Source organism: Chionomys nivalis, chromosome 22 (genome assembly GCF_950005125.1).
Source record: "Chionomys nivalis chromosome 22, mChiNiv1.1, whole genome shotgun sequence".
Classification (NCBI taxonomy): domain Eukaryota; kingdom Metazoa; phylum Chordata; class Mammalia; order Rodentia; family Cricetidae; genus Chionomys; species Chionomys nivalis.
Genome location: NC_080107.1, coordinates 10,868,425 through 10,887,025, shown reverse-complemented (window position 1 = coordinate 10,887,025; position 18,601 = coordinate 10,868,425). Strand labels below are relative to the sequence as shown.

At 45.6% G+C, this 18,601-nt stretch overlaps 1 protein-coding gene across 1 annotated transcript in view; it reads left to right on the top strand.

The window, feature by feature from the left end:
• The window catches only part of Map3k20 (mitogen-activated protein kinase kinase kinase 20), a 152,254-nt gene that overhangs the window by 122,542 nt on the left and 11,111 nt on the right, over nucleotides 1-18,601 (top strand). The window contains exons 15-16 of the mRNA XM_057754947.1: nucleotides 3,324-3,386; nucleotides 4,729-4,821. Of these exons, the coding sequence (XP_057610930.1) occupies nucleotides 3,324-3,386; nucleotides 4,729-4,821 (156 nt within the window). The remainder of the gene's footprint in view (nucleotides 1-3,323; nucleotides 3,387-4,728; nucleotides 4,822-18,601) is intronic.

Sequence of the window (18,601 nt, the reverse complement as noted above, 5' to 3'; positions counted from 1 at the left end):
GGACCAAAGAAAATGAAAGGGGCGGTTGCCTCTGTTCAGAGGAGCAGTGGGTGGCTCACTGGACTGGTGGAACATAAGGCTGGAGCAGCCCTGGGGGTGGCTGAAGTGCAGGAAAGGAAGTCCAGCCCCTGGACCGCTTCCAGCTTCAGGCTGGGTATCTGGATGTGACCAGAGCTAGAGAGTTTAAACTCGACTTCTGGAGAGGCTGGATCTGAAACTCCAGGTAGGAAGTTAAAACACTGAGAAATACAGCCTGCCTGACTCCTTAGCAGAAATAGGCATGGCGAACAGAGGAGGCCAGCTGGGCTGTTGATGAAGGAGCCGTGGTGAGATGCAGACACGCACTGCAGCAGGAGTGAGCCCGGAAACAACATCTGTGGGAAAAGCCAGGCACAGAGGGCCACGCTGGTATTCCATGTACATAATGTAGCCAGAATAGCACACCACAGAGACGGAATGTTATAACAGGTCTTTCTTTGGACTAGCTCCCATATAATGACACACACACAGAGACAAGATGATGAAAGCTTGACCTTAGCTAGGCTTATTCCCAACTTAAGTTAAAACTTAACCCGTTTATATTAATCTACATTTTGCCATGTGGCTCATTACCTCTCCTCAGTACAGTATGTCTATCATCTGGGTATGACTGGTGAATCCCCCCCACCTCATATTCTTTCCCAGAGTTCCTATCTCTCCCTGGAAGTCCCGCCTATCCTCTCCTGCCTAGCTATTGGCCATTCAGCTCTTTATTAAGCCAATCAGAAGATGCCTCAGGCAGATGAGGAAGGACAGAGACACAGCACACAGTATACAAAAAGATTATCCCAACAGAATAGAGGTGGTGGTCACCAGCGGGTAGGACAAGGAGGGGAGGGGTAGTGATTGTTTCATGAGTGTCACAGCCCCTTGGGATGATGGGAAGTTTGGAACACACTGGAGAGGAAAGGGCTACATAACTGTGTGAAGGAAGTAGAGGCAACTGAAGGAAACACTTGGAAATGGCTACTTTTATGGTATGTGAATTTACCCCATTAAAAATAGCGCAAGGCAGAGGAAATAGCTCAGGAGGCAAAGGGAGGCAAAGTGCTTGCTGCGCAAGCATGAGGACTTGGGTTCAATTCCCAGGACCTGAGTAAAAGCTGCAAAAGTCTGGGCCTGGTGCTCTGCATGTGTAACCCTAGGGCTGAGACGCAGAGCTGGGCAGGTACCGGAGGCTCCAGAGCCAACCAGCCTGGCTGAGCCCAGGGCAGGGAGATTCCCGTGAGAGGGAGAGGAGAAGGTAGAGACGGTGGGGACTTGTTCTAACTGGTTCTTTGTGAGCTCTTGGGGCCATCGGTCATGAATGGGCTTCCACTGGGCCTTTGGAATGAGAGCTCATGGGCATTCCATACCAGAGGCGGCCTCCTGGTCTCTGCCAGAACTGTCTGCTGCACACATGAACATACTCCAGGAAGATGCTGTCCCCCTCCTCTGTTCCGTCACCGCGGAAGGCACAGTCAATGTGTATTCTGAGTCTCTCAACCTAAGGGAACAATAAAACTGCAAGCTGGCTCAGAATAGCCACCGTAGCTTTTCTCTCCGGGGTCCCCTACTCAGCCTGTCAGCTGACTTCTCCCCCAGCCTCCTGGGGAGGAGCCAATGTCTGGAAGAGAACTAAGTGTCCCATAGGCACTCCTTACATTGTTGGAGGTTTCATTTTGCTTTAGAAAAAAAATGTATCTAGTTTTCCTGGGTTGGGATTCTTAGTCTGTGCATGGTCAGTTCCCAGAAAAGCTGAGTAATGGCTGACCAGTACCCCAAGCCTCACTATCTAGAGCAGGGGTTCTCAACCTTCCTAACGCTGTAACCCTTTAATACAGTTCCTCATGCTGTGCTGACTCCAACCATAAGGTTATTTCATTGCTACCTCATAACTGTAATTTTGTTACTGTTATGAACCATAATGCAAATATCTGATATGCAGGATATCTGATAGGTGACCCCTGGAAAAGGGTAATTTGATCCCACACACACACACACACACACACACACACACAAAAAGAGGGTCTTGACCCACAGGTTGAGAACCACTGCTCCAAACTGTCAAACTGTCCTCTATACAACTGTACAATACCCTTTGGTTGTTTGTTTGTTTTTTGTTTTTGTTAAGACAAGGTTTCTCTATAGCTTTGGAGCCTGTCCTGAAACTTGCTCTGTAGACCAGACTGGCCTCGAACTCACAGAGATCTGCCTGCCTCCCAAGTCCAAGTCCTGGGATTAAAGGCTTGCACCACCACCATCCAGCCCTCTGTACGATTCTTAGCATTCCCTGCTGGTTCGTGCTGAGGTTACAGCCTCCCTGATGGCTTTGCTGGTCCACTCCTATGCCCAGTTGTGTTCCCAGTCATCCGTGGGACAGCTGTGTACTAAACACTGACACACTGACGTGCCCTGCCCAGCTCAGGTTTGAAGGTCAGCTCTATTTACTGTTCACTCTGAGGTTTAGCATCCCTGTCCAGCTTATCGGGTGTTTCATTCCCAGCATCATTTCGATTTGGATTTCCCGCATTCATTTTCTTAATTGAATTATATTTTCATCAATTCCCAGCAACCACATGGTGGCTCACAACCATCTGTAATGAGGTCTAGTGCCCTCTTCTGGTCAGCAAGCATACACACAGACAGAATATTGTATACATAATAAATAAATGAATTATATTTTCATATCTTATATTGACTTTCTATTTCATTCATCTCTTAGATTTTATCTTGGATTGTTCAATCATTCTCTTGAATTGTTTAGGATTTCTTTGAGGTCATTTCTTCCTGGGGTCCCTTATTCTGGGATAAGTAATTTTTGGAGGAGACATGTTTTTCTGGATATTTTTTTCAGATTTGCCCATTTGGGATTGGTTGAGTAAGCAGGAGTGTGGGCTTAGGTCTGGTAGGGTGGCGACTGTTTACCTGCTGGCACCAGAAGTGTGGGCAGGGACGTGAGGGCCAGGGAGTCCTTCATAGCTGCAGTCAGGCGTTAAGTTGACCACAAAGTGTGACCCAAGCAGTAGGGGCCTAGCAGGCTTCACCTGTGGGGCAGGAGCTACATGGGCCGTGGTTTCGCATCTCTCAAGTAGTCTCCTGTTCCTCCCAATGATAGCAAACTACCACCTCTACTTTGACGAGCAGACATATGTTCAAGCAACATCTTGGATATGTTAACATCCCCAAGATAGTCTATGTACTATGTAGAGAATCTTTGGGCGGGGGGGGGGGGTAGGCTCAGTAATTTTAACCCTTGGTATCTTGAAATCATTAATAAAGTCATGTGATCTTTCTCCCTGCAGTCAGCTATTGAGAAGCTAGCCCACGATTACCTGAACCTGTTCCACTTCCCACCACTAATTAAGGTGAGTGTGGTTCCCTCACCAAAGGCCCCCTACTTTTATTGGCACAGGCACCTGCCACGTCCACACCCAAGTTTGCTAATGTCTCAAACGGTTGTTTGATGTGAAATTTAATTACATCTCTCCAACAAAAGCCCCTTTGATGGCTATGATCTCTGTGAGTTACAGGCATGTGTTTCCCACACTTTGAAATATTAACAACACATTCAAGATAAGAACAGTGCCCCTCACAGACATTGTAGGTGAAGGCCCCTGGCCTCGTGCCTGATTCTAGAGGCCTTTAAGTTACTAAAGGGAGTCACACACCAGAGCTCTGGGTTGCCACTTACCCTGGGTGTGGAGGAGTGTCATTCAAATAGAACATTAAATGGCAGTCCCCTTCCCTATCCATGGGAATACACCCCAGCACCCCTCCCTGCAGATGCCTGAAACTGAGATCAGCGAGATTATACTGCTTTCTCCTGCACGAAGATGCCTGTGAGAGAGTTCAATATATAAACTGAGCACAGTGACAGACTGACAATAACCAGTAATAAGTCATTTTAAAACTTACGAACTGTTTATTTCTACAACTTCTATTTAAAACATTTTTTGGACCAGAGTTGACTGCAGGTAACTGAAAAGCGTGGGAAACAAAGCCATGAACCAAGAGGGACCGACCGCGCTTAACATCTGGTTGTGACTGTAGCCTGAGGGTGCATGACATGACTCATCAGAAAATTAGCAAACGCTTGGGACTACTCCCCAGAGCTGTGCTAGCTCGCCAGCAGCTATGGCTTCCCAGGGCTCAGCCCTTGGGTCTCTCAGTCCGCATACCTTGGAGAAGCTGCAGATTTCCTCTCTGGAAAGAGTGTAGAAATGCCTTGAGTGTTTCGATTCTCTCTCTCGGTCTGGAATCTTAACACGCATCCAGTGCAAAATGCGCTTCCAGCAAGAAATGCACAATGCCAGCTGCGTGCAGAAACCACCCGAGTGACACTGCTGGGAAGCGCACAGGAGAAATCACGCAGCGGGGTCACCGCTGTGCCAGTTCTCTTGCTTTCGGCCATTAGTTACAGCTTATATCTTAATCTAATAATAAAAGTTCAATAAAAGAGGAGAATGGAAAACTCTGTTAGCTCCAGGCACTGGAGAACTGCAGAACTGTAGGCAGGGGTTCAGGGCTAGGGACCCCTTGACAGTCAGACCCAGCAGTGGGGCGGACCATGAAGTGTGGGCTGAGCAGTAGGGGCCTGGTGGGCTCTTCCCTGTGGCGGGCGGGGGGGTGGGGGGTAGGACCTGCTTTACCTGAGAAGTCGAAGTGAAGACACCGTCTCTAAGAACGATATCTGCTTTTCTATTTTAGGATTCAGGAGGGGAACCTGAAGAAAATGAGGAAAAAATTGTGAACCTTGAACTTGTGTTTGGTTTTCACTTGAAGCCAGGAACTGGCCCACAGGTAATAAGTTTCCAATCCTCTGGGTATTTTCCATCTGTAACTCAGTGGTTTTCTGCCCCAGCCCCAACACCTGGTAACATGATTGGGAATAAAAGTATAGACTGAAGACTTGGTCAAACAGAACCTAGCTGACAGGCTGCCAACTTCCTCTGGAATCCAATCTAGGAAATGTATAACTTCTGTCAGTAAAGAATCCTGGGGGAGACCACCCAAACCCTCAAGATCACATAGCAAAACACAGGCCGTGTGAGTTTTGGCGCTTGCTCACTCTGCCTTCTGGCTCCCGACTCTTGAGGAAAGTCAGAATAAAACCACACTGAGAGTAGAACAGAGACAGTGTGGTATCTGGGTTATCAGCTCCAGGAGGGCAGCAGGGCATTTGACCTACGCTCATCCAGTGAGGCCTGGGGGGGCCGGGGGGAGGCACGGCGGTGGTGGTGGTCTGCCTAGGTAGCATGTGGGCCTGTGTTACTTCAGATTACTGTAAATAGCTAATAGTATCTATTAACTGTTATATGCAAAAAGTATTTGTATGAATTACTTTTTCTCATTGCTGCAAAGAAATGCTGGTAGAAGCCACTTAAGAAAAAGGGATCCTTTGGGCTTGTGGTGTAAGAAGGGATGCGATCCATTACAGGGGGGAGACGTGGCAGGCATGACGTGGCATGTCACAGCTAGCCACATTGCCGCCACACTCAGAAATCAGAGAAACGGAATGCTAATGCCTGCACTTGTTAGTCTGGGAGCGCTGCCCACGGGATGGTGCCCCCCACACTCTGGGTGGGTTTTTCCTCCCCAGGGCCTTACTCTCTCTGGAAATGCCTTCTGTGAGAGACCCGGATGGATGTCTCCTAGATGATTTCTAAATCCAGTCAAGTTGACAGTGAAGATGAATTGTCACAATGCTAGCATATAAATGCAGTTCTTCTCTGATTTGCAGATGTGGATGCTGGGACGCGGAGGGGCTAAATGCCTTGCCATCCCAGGGTTACATACATAACCAGAAAGTAGCTGGATTAAAATTTTGTTTGATTTGAGGTTTGGTTTTGTATGTTTACTGTGTGTGTGCACGCGCACAGGTGCCCTTAGAGTCTAGAAGAGGGTATTCTCTACAGCTCAGATTCTTTGGGAAAACAGCAAGTGTTCATAACTGCAGAGCCATCTCTCCAGCCCCAGCCCGTGTTTGACCACTGTATAACTTGTACTTTTGCTTTGCGGCATCAAGGGACTTATATTAACTCCTCCCACCTGTAGCTTGTATAATTAGGGAAGGTTCTGCACAGGTCTGGCTGCTCTCCAGGCCATTGCTTAATAAAACCTTGCTTTTCTCAAGCCAGTCCTGGCTCTAGTGCTTGGGAACTGGGAATGGCTGTAAACTGTGAGGGTTGAGTTTCACCTGGAACTTCGAAAGCTGCTCTTTCTGGATACCTGTTGGAGAACGTTCCACCTTCACCACCGCAGTGTACTGGTGCACTAAGGGTGGGGGAGGGGCTCTGTGTGTCCTCTCTTCTGGCCATAACATGTAAACAACAGGGAGAGCTGTTCTGCAAATTACCGTCTACTCGCTCTTGTTAGAGGCAGAAAGAATGAGGGTGGAAGTGAGTTCCTTCCTCTCTGGCAGCACTGAAGGACCTTCCAACCCTGCCGCACACTCGGGTCTGTCCATAGCAAACAAGATGTATGTTCCCATCTGCCTCCTTTAGTGTCCTCAACTCCATGATGATCTAAAGCTTTCTTACTGTAACCTGATTTGTAGGGAGAGAGGGAAAATATCCTTGATAGAGACTTGTCAAGAAAGGCTTCCAACGAGAAAATGTTTGCAGGTACTGAAAATATGTAGTTGGTAATTTGGAAATCTGAAACATATTTTTCAGTAAAACTCAGAAGCTATGTTTTTTGGATTTTTTTTTTGTTTACTATAATAATCTGTACCTTTTAAGTTCTGGGCTATAGACAAGTACAACTTTTGATAGTCTGTGTTCCTGGTCACCCACCTAGAATTGTCACCCCACCCACTCATTCAGCACACAGTGCCAAGGGCCTACTGTGTGACTGTATTTTTGCTGAGTGCTCAGAATACAAAGTCAGAAAGTACAGCCTTGGCTTACAAGGAATCCACAGCATCTTGAGGGAAAATAGACAAGATCAGTGAGTGGATACAGACCAGTGCCGCATACATCAGTCTTTGCACACACACGCGCACGCACACACACGCGCGCGCGCGCGCACACACTCGATATACATCTACTTGTAGGTAAGAAAGAAGTGAGGAATGCTCTTGAAGTCCCCCTGATAAAATGATGCTAAAATTCAAGCTGTAGAACCACTGGAATTTGTTTGGTATGGAAGGCAGAGCGACTGGTGTACATGAAGCCAGGCCAACACAGGAAGCTCCTCTTGGGCTCCTTTTCATGGACCTGATTCTTGACACAGAGCAGGGAAGTGGTGTGATGAAAAGGAAGGCCAGAGAGGGGCTGCTGAACACAAAAAGACCCATTTACTGTGCCAAGCTAAGGAACCAAAAGGTTTCAAACTGAACAGGTAAGGGCTGGCATGTGTTTTTAAAACATTGCTCAGAAGCTGAGAATGGCGAATCAGGGGAGGGCCAGGCCAGTGTGGGGAAGACCTGTGAGTCAAGAGAGAACCAAGCTAAAAGTGAGGAGGACAGCTGGGCAGTGATGATCTTTCATCCCAGCACTCTGGAGGCAGAGGCAGGCAGATCTCTCTGAGTTCGAGGTCAGCCTGCTCTACAAATTGAGTTCTAGGACAGCCAGGGCTATTGCACCAAGTAACCCTGTCTCGAAAAACAAACAAACGCCCAAAATCAAAAGTGATGAGGACAAACTAGAGCAGAGCTATGGGCCCCAGGACACATTAAGATGGAAGCCATGAGACTTAACACTCACTAGAGATGGGATGAGAGAGAGGAAAAGCGAGGAGCCAGGACCGGGACAAAGGTTTCTAACTGAGCAGCTGGCTAGATGGTGTTATAAAGCAACAGATCAAAAGGAAATCCTATTGTGTGGGTGCCCTGTCAAGGTGCCAGGAGCAGAAGGAAGTAGCTGGCATGGGGTAAGCAGGAAATGCTTTGGGGAAGGCCTTAGCTTTGAGCTGGAGCTCGAAGAGGTTGATGAAGAGGTTGATGGGCCATCTCAAAATAGTTACCTGAACACCACAAATGAAACCCGTCTTTAGAGACTTTCTAGAAATCTTAACTATTGTATGACTGCCATCTCACCAGTCCCTTGGCATTTATGCCAGGTGCACGTGACACAATGGTGTCATCATTGATCGAGAAACAGATAACAGGACAAGGTATGTGGCTAGCCTGGGATGAGGCGGCCACAGCCAGAGTCAAAAATTATGGCTTGATTTTTGTTTTCATTGTGTATGTGCTAACTCATTGAAGCCATCTCTAAACCCACATAAAACAGCCAGAGAATAGATTACTGTCTCATTCTACAGTACCCCACTATGGCACTCTACACCCTAAATAACAAAATACTTCTTCATAAGCATGCTTTGAATGGCAATAATAGTTCATATGAGAAGTCTTATTACCTTGACCCTTAAAGGTAGAACCCACTATGGGGGAAAAAGACTTCCTCAAAATTCCTGTAAACTGGGTCCTCATAAACCTACTTTGCAACCTGCTCCTAGACTAGAAAGAAAACCTCACAAGAAACACTGTGTAGTGCACCACGCCCGTCTGTGCTCTATGCGCTACCATACAGTTCGTGAGCCGGGCAAGGGGCTGGAGATTGAAACACACAAAAACACACAGACAGAGACACGGGTCATCCTTGATGCCAGAATGCCCCAAGAATGCCCCCTTTATTGTGTTCAGGGGCAGCTTTATAGGGATAGCCACGCCCCAGCCAAACTCACCAGAAACCATTCCCCTGCCATCAGGAACTCCTGAGGGTCTTGTGCTCAGAGCAGCTGCAAGCTGTCTCAGAGCAGAGGAAAACAAGTTCTTTACAAGAAATTCAGGATCTGAGGGTTCACAGCTCCCAACAACACTGGAATTCTGCAGTCCTCCCCAAACCTTTTGCTTGACGTCACTTTTCTTTCACCAGTAAAATGAGAAGGATGTCCGAACAGGAGCTACTGAGAATAACGCGTGACAGTGATTCCTTTCGTGGAAATAACAGCCACCTCTCCTCTCTGCCTTTGACGGTCGAGTCACTGGGCCTTTGCACTGTCATAACCAAGTGCCTGGCGGAAAGGATTCAAGGGAAGACGGATGCGTTTTGGACCACGGTTGCAGAGGATTTCAGTCCCTTGTGGCGGGGAAGGCCTGTGCAGCAGTTCAGTTCTTAACAGGAAGCTTGGGGTCGAGGCCGCTGACATCAGGGTGGACCAGGAAGCAAAGAGCATGATGGGAACAGGCAGACAGATATAGCCTTCAAAGGCCCACCCCTAGCCACCTTCCTCGACCAATCAGACCCCACCTCCTAAACATTCCACAACTTTCTAAAAGAGAACCACTGGGGCTGGAGCAATGGCTCAGTGGTTAAGAACATTGGCTGCTCTTCTGGAAGACCTGAATTCAATCCCCAGTAACCACATGGTGACTCACAACCATACATATAGGATCTGATGCCCTCTTCAAGCATAAAGTCATACATACAGATAGAATACTCATATATATAAAATAAATAAATCTTTAAAGAAGAAAAAAGAGAGAAGGAAAGTGTTCCAAACATTAAATAAACAAATAAATCTTAAAAGAAGAAAAAAGAGACAACCACCATTTAAGGAAATGTGTTCCAGACATGAGCCCGCAGGGGTCATTTCAAGTGTTACACCATCTCAATAACTTGATGCCCACCAAAACAAAAATTTAGATTTGATTCTATATACAAATAGCTTCAGAGGGCAAACCCTTCATTGCAAGAAGTCAGCCTTTGTCCCAGGAGTTTGTATTAAATGACTTTTCTTAGCTTCAGTTTTCCACCAAATGGCTTCTGGCCTGAGGCTGATTCAAAGACCCTTAGGAACCCATCCCTATCTGAATGTGTGTGTCTTCACCAGGAGCCAAGATATCTGCACAATGCCTGGTCTACGATCTTTGTCTCTCCTGCCGCCCTCTTCCGTAGACTCCAGCATTACAAACACCCTAGACCTTCTCCCACCAGCAAAACGTCCTTTTTTATTCCCTGCCCTAAAACAACCTAGCAGGGAAAAAAGCATGTTTATGCCAGTGGTACTCAGATGAAGATGGGCCTTCCTCTGGTTCAGTTGTCCCCAACCTTCCCAACGCTACCGTCCTTTAATGCAGTTCCTCGTGCTGTGGTGACCCAAGCCATAAAATTTATTCTTTGCTACTTCATAACTGTAATTCTGCTACTCTTATGAATTGTGATGTAAATATCTGAAATATGATCCTTACGGAGGTCTCGGCCCACACTGGCTGACAACCTGCTGCTCTATTTGACCAGCTCTAAAGAGCAAAGTTAATTATTTATTTTAATAGCACACAGATACATATATATGGAAGTTATGGTAATCAACCTGGGAGAAATTGGACTTCCTAAGCTTGACTAGCTCCCGTGTGAGAGGTGGGAAATGACTCTGACTCCTCTGATGACTATGGCCATATCCTACTTCTGACTGACACTTTGCAAACATTTTGAATGCCATGTTTTCAACTCAGCGTGATGGGGGCAGCACCCCTGTATTAGCCTCCCTGGGAGGAAGCCAACGAGAGCTGAGGTGCTTTGCCCAGATCCCCTACCTGGTAAGGGGCAGCTCCACCGCCTCCTTCTGGAAAGTGCCAGCATCCCCTCAGGGTCCGTGCATTGCTGGTCGATTGGATTTTGATGAGTTAATACTATACTCTGACAATTTACGTTTTGTGTGGAGAATGCTTTGTGTGTTGTGCTGTAATGCCTTTGTGTGTTGTGCTGTAATGCCTTTGGCTTGGCACAAAGGAAAGCCGCGTCGAGCAACTCAGGCAGCTTCATGAGCTCCCCAGGGCAGCAACCACCCTTTTTTATTGAAATATTCAGCTGCATAGAGTTTAGTATTATGTCTCTTATCAGCTCACCAGTGAGGAATATTGATGCTCAATTTGCCAAGGGATAAACTACCAAATCACCCGGTACTTTTCTCACCAAGCGCTTCCGAGACATTGTGTCATACAAATGCAAGAGCAGAGAGAGGCAGGAACTACAGGGACGCCATCCGTCGCTTGTGAGTGCCAAACTGTCAGACTTCATCCTGGAGTCCCTGTCTGTCCCTGTCCCCAGACAGAGGCTGTGTCCCCGCAGGCCTGGGCACATCGCCTGCCATAGCAGAAACATCACCTCCCGTCTCCCAGGATCTCCCAAAAGGGAGCTGGGTCCAGGTCAAGGAACCCTTTCCAAATGGTCGTTGCTCGGGATTCACCTTTAAGGGATCTTCTAAGGAGGCAGAAGAGCTCTCCTGAGAGGCCCAGAAGGAGAAAATGAGGAGGATTTTGAAGCAGATTGGCAGTGCCCCTCAGAAGGCTGGCTGTCCCTGGAAGGCTCTCCCTGACTTTCTTCCTCCTCCTCCCCAAGTCTTGTCCTGTGAGAGCCCGGCCCTTCTCAGAATGCCATAAATATCAGAAACTGTCAAATAGGGTTGTTTTTATTATTAGCATGCAACTTTTGTAAATGGATAGATTAAAATGGCTGAAATAACAGGGCCCCCAGAAAAGGTTTCTGTAAGCAAGCATAAAGCCAGTGCCTTCTGTCCATTTCAGAACAGCTGAGAGGGAAGCTTCTCACTCTGATGGGTATTGGATTTATCATGAAGTCCGTATAAGGAAGTGCATCCCCTCGTTCAGCTTTGGAGGAGGGCTGTGCTCCCAGCCATGTCTATGCTCATGTACCTGAGTGCTGAAGCTTGTAGTGCCAGAGTTCTAGAAGACATGCAGGATTTAGAGAGGAAAAAACAAGGAGGGATTAGCCAAACCATGCGAGGCTTGATCTGCAAAGGGAGTAAGTCCTAGAGGGCCACAGCATGGCACAGTCACAGTTAACATTCACAAGAAAGGGGAAATCTTCTCTTCTTTTCTTTTTTTCTTTCTTTTTTTTTTTTTTTTTTTTTTTGATTTTTTTGAGACAAGGTTTCTTTGTGTAGCCCTGGTTTTCCTGGAACTCGCTCTGTAGACCAGACTAGCCTCGAACTCACAGAGATCCGCCTGCCTCTGCCTCAGAGTGCTGGGATTAAAGGCGTGCACCACACCATCACAAAATTAACAAGAAGGAAGGAAGTGGGGGAAACTAGGGAAGTGATGGCCAGGGAACCGCAGGCTGCAGTGATGGTTTGGTCCAGCTCTTCACTTTAAGTATGTCCAGCTTTACCCTGCCAATCAAACCTCCATAAAGTCATCTTTTAAAAAGAGAAAGAACAGCGGTTTTAATTGACAGCGCAGAAGCAAATGCCGTTTGCAGCTTCCTAAGTCACTGCTGATTCTAATAAGCGGCCGTGTGCTCTGTCCGATACGTGGGAGAGCCACCTCTAAGCGCTAGAGCCGAACTGGGTGCAGTGCCCAGCACGTGCTGGCTGACGCCTTGACAGCCACTCGTACATGCCGGGGACTGTCTGTCAACCAGAGGAAGCAGCCACGCTATGTCGCATTTCCAGATTTGGGGATGTAAATATTTCTGCCATGACTGATTGCAAGTTCTCCATCTGACATCACTGAACGTTGCTGGGAAGCCATATGTGAGAGCCAGCTTGGGAGAGCTGCCTCTAGCACACCATCGGATCATTCTTAGTCTTCCTCGGATCAAGAGCAACTTTAAAAATAGCGAAGGGCGGTGTAGCGCATGTGAGCAAACGCTGGCTCAAATCAATCGCAGACCGTGTTCTTGCTGTTTACCAGGATCTTGTTAGCCCGGGGACAGCATTAGTCTTTTAATGAAGCTGTGCTCTATGCTCTCCTGAATCAACAGGGACTCGCATTGCCTCACACTGACCATGTTGTCTGAATCAAAAGCCGGGATTTGGATTTGTGAGAAGTAAAAATAGAGACAGGGAAACAAATATCTAAATTTGTGCCTGTCTTTTGAAACCCTGGGGTCAGCAGAGTTAGTGATTCCCACACAGCAGGTGCAGTTGTGGCCTTTGCTTTGAGAAGCCCCTGAGCGCCGCTGGTTAGTTTTGTATTGAGAAGGTGACTTCCAGGTCTTGAGAATAATGAACTCCAAAGAAATGGACAGATTAGTCACAATCAAATTAAAAGCATTAGAAATACAAGGACACAAGACGCTCTACTAAGCCTGGACATTGGAATTTGGATCGGAAATGGCACAAATGGCAAACAGTGCCTATTCCCCAGGTCGGGGCCTTTTCAGAAATCTGCCGCTTGCCACCTCCCTAGAGTCATGGGATAGAAGAACACCTTAACAGGTAGCTGTTTTTATATTCTGGGGGTCCTGAGTCAAAATTATAAAGGCAACAAATCTCTCAGTATTGAAAGAATTGGATGAGTAGTTAGATAAGTCAGGTTCTGTCTATATTCATTAAGAAACCCAGTCCAACACAGAATATTCTTAATAAATAGCAAAACTATTTGTTTTTTTAAAAGACAGCTACCGTCTGCTTTTAAATACAATTTTTTAAAGCCCTTTCTGAGCCTGCTAACTAGCATCCTAACCGCCTTAGGTACTCAAACATAATGCGTCCCGTGAAAGTGTGTCTCACTTGATTTGCTCCCCTTTATCTTCCCTGAAGTCCCCTTTCATCCATCCCTCCAAGAACAACCCCCCCGAAAGGCGACAGAACAACCTTATCTCCACTGGTGTCTACTTGGCACCAGTCTGCCCTGACCTTAGACACAAGCCATTGTTAAGGGTATAACACATTTACATATTTTGCAATAAAACATCAGTTATTTGCATTACTGTGTCAAGTTTTATTTGATTCTTTCACCTAAAAATGACTCATTTTCCTTTCTTGTATTTTAAAAAACCAACTACTCTAAGCTTGTTTGAGAATAATCAAAAATTGCCCATTTAGCTAGAAGTCATTTTCTTTTCAAAAGGCAAATGTTATTTAATCTTTCAGCTGTTCATTGTGCCATCATAAATACTTTCTTTTCAGCACAGTTGTGGGGACTGAAATGAGCCCACTAATTGCCTCCCATTTCGACTGACATGTGGTGGTTTAGTGGAAAGAGAACACAGCAGGGAGAAGGAAATCGGGGGCTGAGAAAATGGGAGCTAATTATTTCCACTGCCTCATGTCAGGCTCCGTGTCAGCCTTGTTTTTACAAACTGGAAGGTTTAGCACTAAATAAAACAAACTGGCGTCATGTTTTTATATACTGGCAGTGTCATGGAAGCAGCTGCACATCTCAAAGACAATATAATGCCTGCGTTCGCATGGACACCATCTGACAGACACTGTGAGCCACGGCTAATGAGGATATCACAGTTGTGCCAAAGGGAAAGGTGCTGAATTATGTATGATTCTTCATCAGTGCGGCAATAGTCCTGTACATCATTATGAGACATTGTTTTGCTGGGGAGATTAAAACATTCTTAGTTCCAGACCCTGCAACCTATACGCGGCTGAAAGAGGTTATTAATGGAATTTTTAGGGGGACTTTCTTGTGGATTTCTTTGGGGTTGAAAAAAACCAATTTCCTGGGACAAAGCTGCAATGGGTCATGACACTGTGTAGATAAAGAAGAGAAGCAAATTAACCATACTTGTATTATCTTCCTTCCAAAGACAGCATAATAAAATATAGTGTGGCGGGATTATACTTAATGATAAATAACCCAGGTGCTTTCCCAGGACATGCCACTCTCCTGCCTTCGGCACAGCAGGTTCCGGCAGCTGAGCTGGATAATGGTGACACATGTAAGGGCGCCTTCAGAGGCCCCCATCAGCAGCATCCCCCTACTTTTTAGACAGCCCTAACCAAGATTATTTTTGTGGGTTTTGTTTTCATCTGGGATTGCTTCTTACGCTCTGCAAAAGTCAGTCAGTGGCTATGACTGCATCTCTCTCTCCCTGCTCGGATTTCTCAGGAAGTTTCTTCTGACCCCTCGAGTTTATATTTTAAAGTACTTCCTCAGTGGGTGATTTTTTTTTCTCCATTTATGCGAAGCGTGGAGCAGGTGGGGGTTTTGGAAGCCAGTGCCTCTAAGATTCAACTTGATGTATCTAGGACACAAATTCCTGTTTCACGAGACTGGCCGTATTTCTCCAGTATCCAAGCTTCAATTTCTTCATCCATAAAATGGGAACTGTGTTCTCTAGAATAGCGTAGACCGTAAGGGTTACATAGCTTAAATAGATCTTGAAACCACGATGCCCAAGGAATGCGAATGGCCGCATAACGTTGAATCTGTGCGACAGAAATGGAAATCGTGGCAGCTTCCGGCTGGTGGGAAGCGGGCGTGCTGAGGCAAGGGAAATTTTAGAGGACTGGAGATGCCTTACTGGCTTTTTTGGCTACACAGGTATAGTAGACACGAGTCCAACTCTGACCTCTCCAGATAAAAATCTGTATTCTCACTACATGCAGATCATACCTCGGTGGGAAAGCACGTTGATTCTAAAAGTCTGTTTTCTTAGGAAAAGGTAATCCGGAAAAGCTGACTTGGGGTCCACTTTCCCACTGAAGCATCCAGAATGATGCTGGACTTGAATTTTTACTGTTGACGATTAATCTATGGTGTTGATGGCACCGATTAATTTGGTAGGGAAAAGGTATATTTTTTTTAAAAAAAAAAAAAAAAAAAAAACAAAAAAAACATATTGTCTCTGAATTCCCAGAACTTTAAAGTTTGGTATGTTTGTGCTATTTTAATATTGGGGTTTTCCCCTATTTGGAAATGCTACCACCATCTCTACTATTCTCTTTTCTTCCATTCCTTCTTCCCTCCTTATTTGTCTATGTTTGATCATTTCAGCTAGTTTGGAACTCCAAGGAATTGTAAGCAGCTCACAAAGTGGGTAACAGTGAGCTCTCACAAAGAGATACTTCAGTTAGCATCAACTGCATGTTGTTTAGGATTTTATCTCCGCAAGGCAAGAATCCCCGTTTTAATTGGCCTAGAATCTTAATTCATGAAATGCTTCCACATAATTGGCGATCCTGAAGCAGTTAGTTAGGATGCTTTCTCATCCTCCATCAGGCACACATGGGCTCCTAGAATTGTCCAGGTATCTCAACAGGTGATCAGAGAAGTGTCCGTGTCCTGAGCAGCTAGAAGAATTCTCCTATTTGTCACATTCCAAATGCAAAACTTGCCCTCTCCCCAACAAGATGTCACGTTTCTCCTACAGAGCAGCAGAGCAGTGCACCTGGTAGATAATGGAACCTTTAGTGAGCTGTCCTAGTGGGGGCGTTCAAGTCATTGGGGGCGTACTCTCAAATCGGATCCTTGGCTCTCAACCTCTCTTGTACTTCTTGGTCAGGACATAGCTCCCATTATGATCCACCACCCCTACTACAGGCCCCAAGGCAATGGCCAAATGATTATGAATGAAAACCCTCCAATTCTGTGAGACAAAACAAACCTTTTCTCTTTATAAGTTGATTATATCAGATATTTATCAGAGTGATGGAAAATTAACACAGGAGACCTGCTCTTCACAGCACCAAAAGAGACTACGCTAATTCAAGTCCAAATTCAGCTCGCCATTAGCTACCTCTGTGATCGCAGTCAAATTAGCTCGTCTTTCTGTGCGTCTTACCTTGACCAAAAATGAGACTCTCTGGCTGTCAATCACATTTAATAGCCACTGTACTTCCAGACATCTGGGTCTTATTAGCAAGGCTGTATTGAGACATGTTGGCACAGGGGAGGACCAAATTAGTTGTATATGTTCCATTTATGGAAGAAGCTAATAACATAGTCCTTCTATTTACTAAACTGGCCTTGTGGTGCTGCCAGCACTAGGTTTGAGGCCAGTCTGGGATACATGAATCCTTTTCTTGAGCAGAACCAGCAGTGAGCTCGGTCCCCCTCTACTGCCTTCCCAATGGTGTCCCCTCAGCCACCTTTCCCAGATGGAGTCCCACCCATCTCTACCACCACTGGTCAAGTTTTCCTTCATCTGTCTGGGCCTCATTTTCCTCACTGATTTAAAAGGGGAAAGAAACCTGACTTGGATATTTATGAGTTATTATGGATTCTTATTAAGGCTTATTATGAATGCCAAATAAAATAACATGGTTTAAGCCGCCAGCAACCCTTGGCTCCACAAAAAATGCTAGAGACTGAAGAGTGGTGGTGGCGCACGCCTTTAATCGCAGCACTCAGGAGGCAGAGGCAGGTTGATCTCTGTGAGTTCGAGGCCAGCCTGGTCTACAAGAACTAGTTCCAGAACAGGTTCCAAAGTTACAGAGAACCCCTGACTTGGGAAAAAAATTCAAGAGACAATGTCAATTTATAGTCCGGAGGTAGAATCTGAATTGCATACACATGTAATGTTTTATTACTAAATTCTTTATACGCTAGTGTGTTTTTGTATTGACCTAACTATTTTATTCTGCTTACTTCGCTTATCACTCATCTATCTCTCCAGCTGTCTGAGCAATACTGACTTCATAGTACATTCCAAAGGAACTCACTAGGATTCAATAAGAAATGTATAGAGCTTATGTATACTGGTTTTGACGAGTGTACACATATCCTTATGTTACCCTAAGCTCTGTCAAAAGAGCCGTACCACTTCCAGAAAGTTCTCTCATACTCACCGTCCCAGAGCAATGTTGTTGAGGGCAGAGAAGTGCCCTCACCCTCAGGTTCTTTCTCGCTTCACTCACTGTGCTCTCAGATGTGTGCGTGTTCCTGAGTGTACCAGCAATTTCTGTATTCTCACCCTCAGGTTCTTTCTCACTGTGCTCTCAGATGCATGCGTGTTCCTGAGTGTACCAGCAATTTCTGTATTCTCCATTCTAGGTATATGCAGTAATTCTATTTCCTTTTTAATTAACAGTAATCATTGTACCAGCTATTAAAATAAAGCTTCTAAGAAAGTACCCAGACAAACCCTTTTCCATTTCCATGTGTTAAAGACCTCTCTCTACAAGTAGAATTTCTTAGTCATGTGTGTGTGTGTTTACTTCTGTAATAAACTGCCAAAAGGTTTTCTGAAGTGATTATACCGTTTATATGTCTGCAGCAGAGCATGGGAGTTCCAGTAACTTCAAACCCTAACCAACATTTGATGGTATCAGCCTTAGGCACTCCACTGGTGTGTGATAGTAACTCCCTGTGGTTTGAATTGACCAATGATATACAGAACTATATCACAGTAATGTTCTAATTTTGATATACCATCATTAAAAATGAAGTAGCTGCACACAAGAATCCAAATCTCTAGCTTCATGAAACATTGAAGGCCCTAGCAAAACTGGACTCATATTCCTTCATGGGAACAATCATAGAGGCTGGGCAGTGACTATGCCTTTAGGGCGACTGCCCATACTTCCAGGATCCCTGTGCCTCCCATAATTGCTCAGCTGTCAGCTACCATAAGTCATCCCATCTGCAGTGTTCCTGTCCTCACTGAGAGGACGATGAGCTGTGTCTTCAGCCCGCACCATTATCAGTTCTGGAAAATGGAGGTAGGCAGATCAAGAGGGCAACACAGTAAAAAAAAAAGAAAAAGAAAAAAAGAAAAAGAAAAAAAGAAAAGGAGGAATAAGATTTTTATATGAATGATAAAATATTCTTGTGATATTTAATACATACACTACATAGATCTGTTGTGAGAGGTTCCATCTTAAGGCTCCATAACGTAACTGCCCGGGTTTACTCAAACTTGTATTCTGCCTGGCC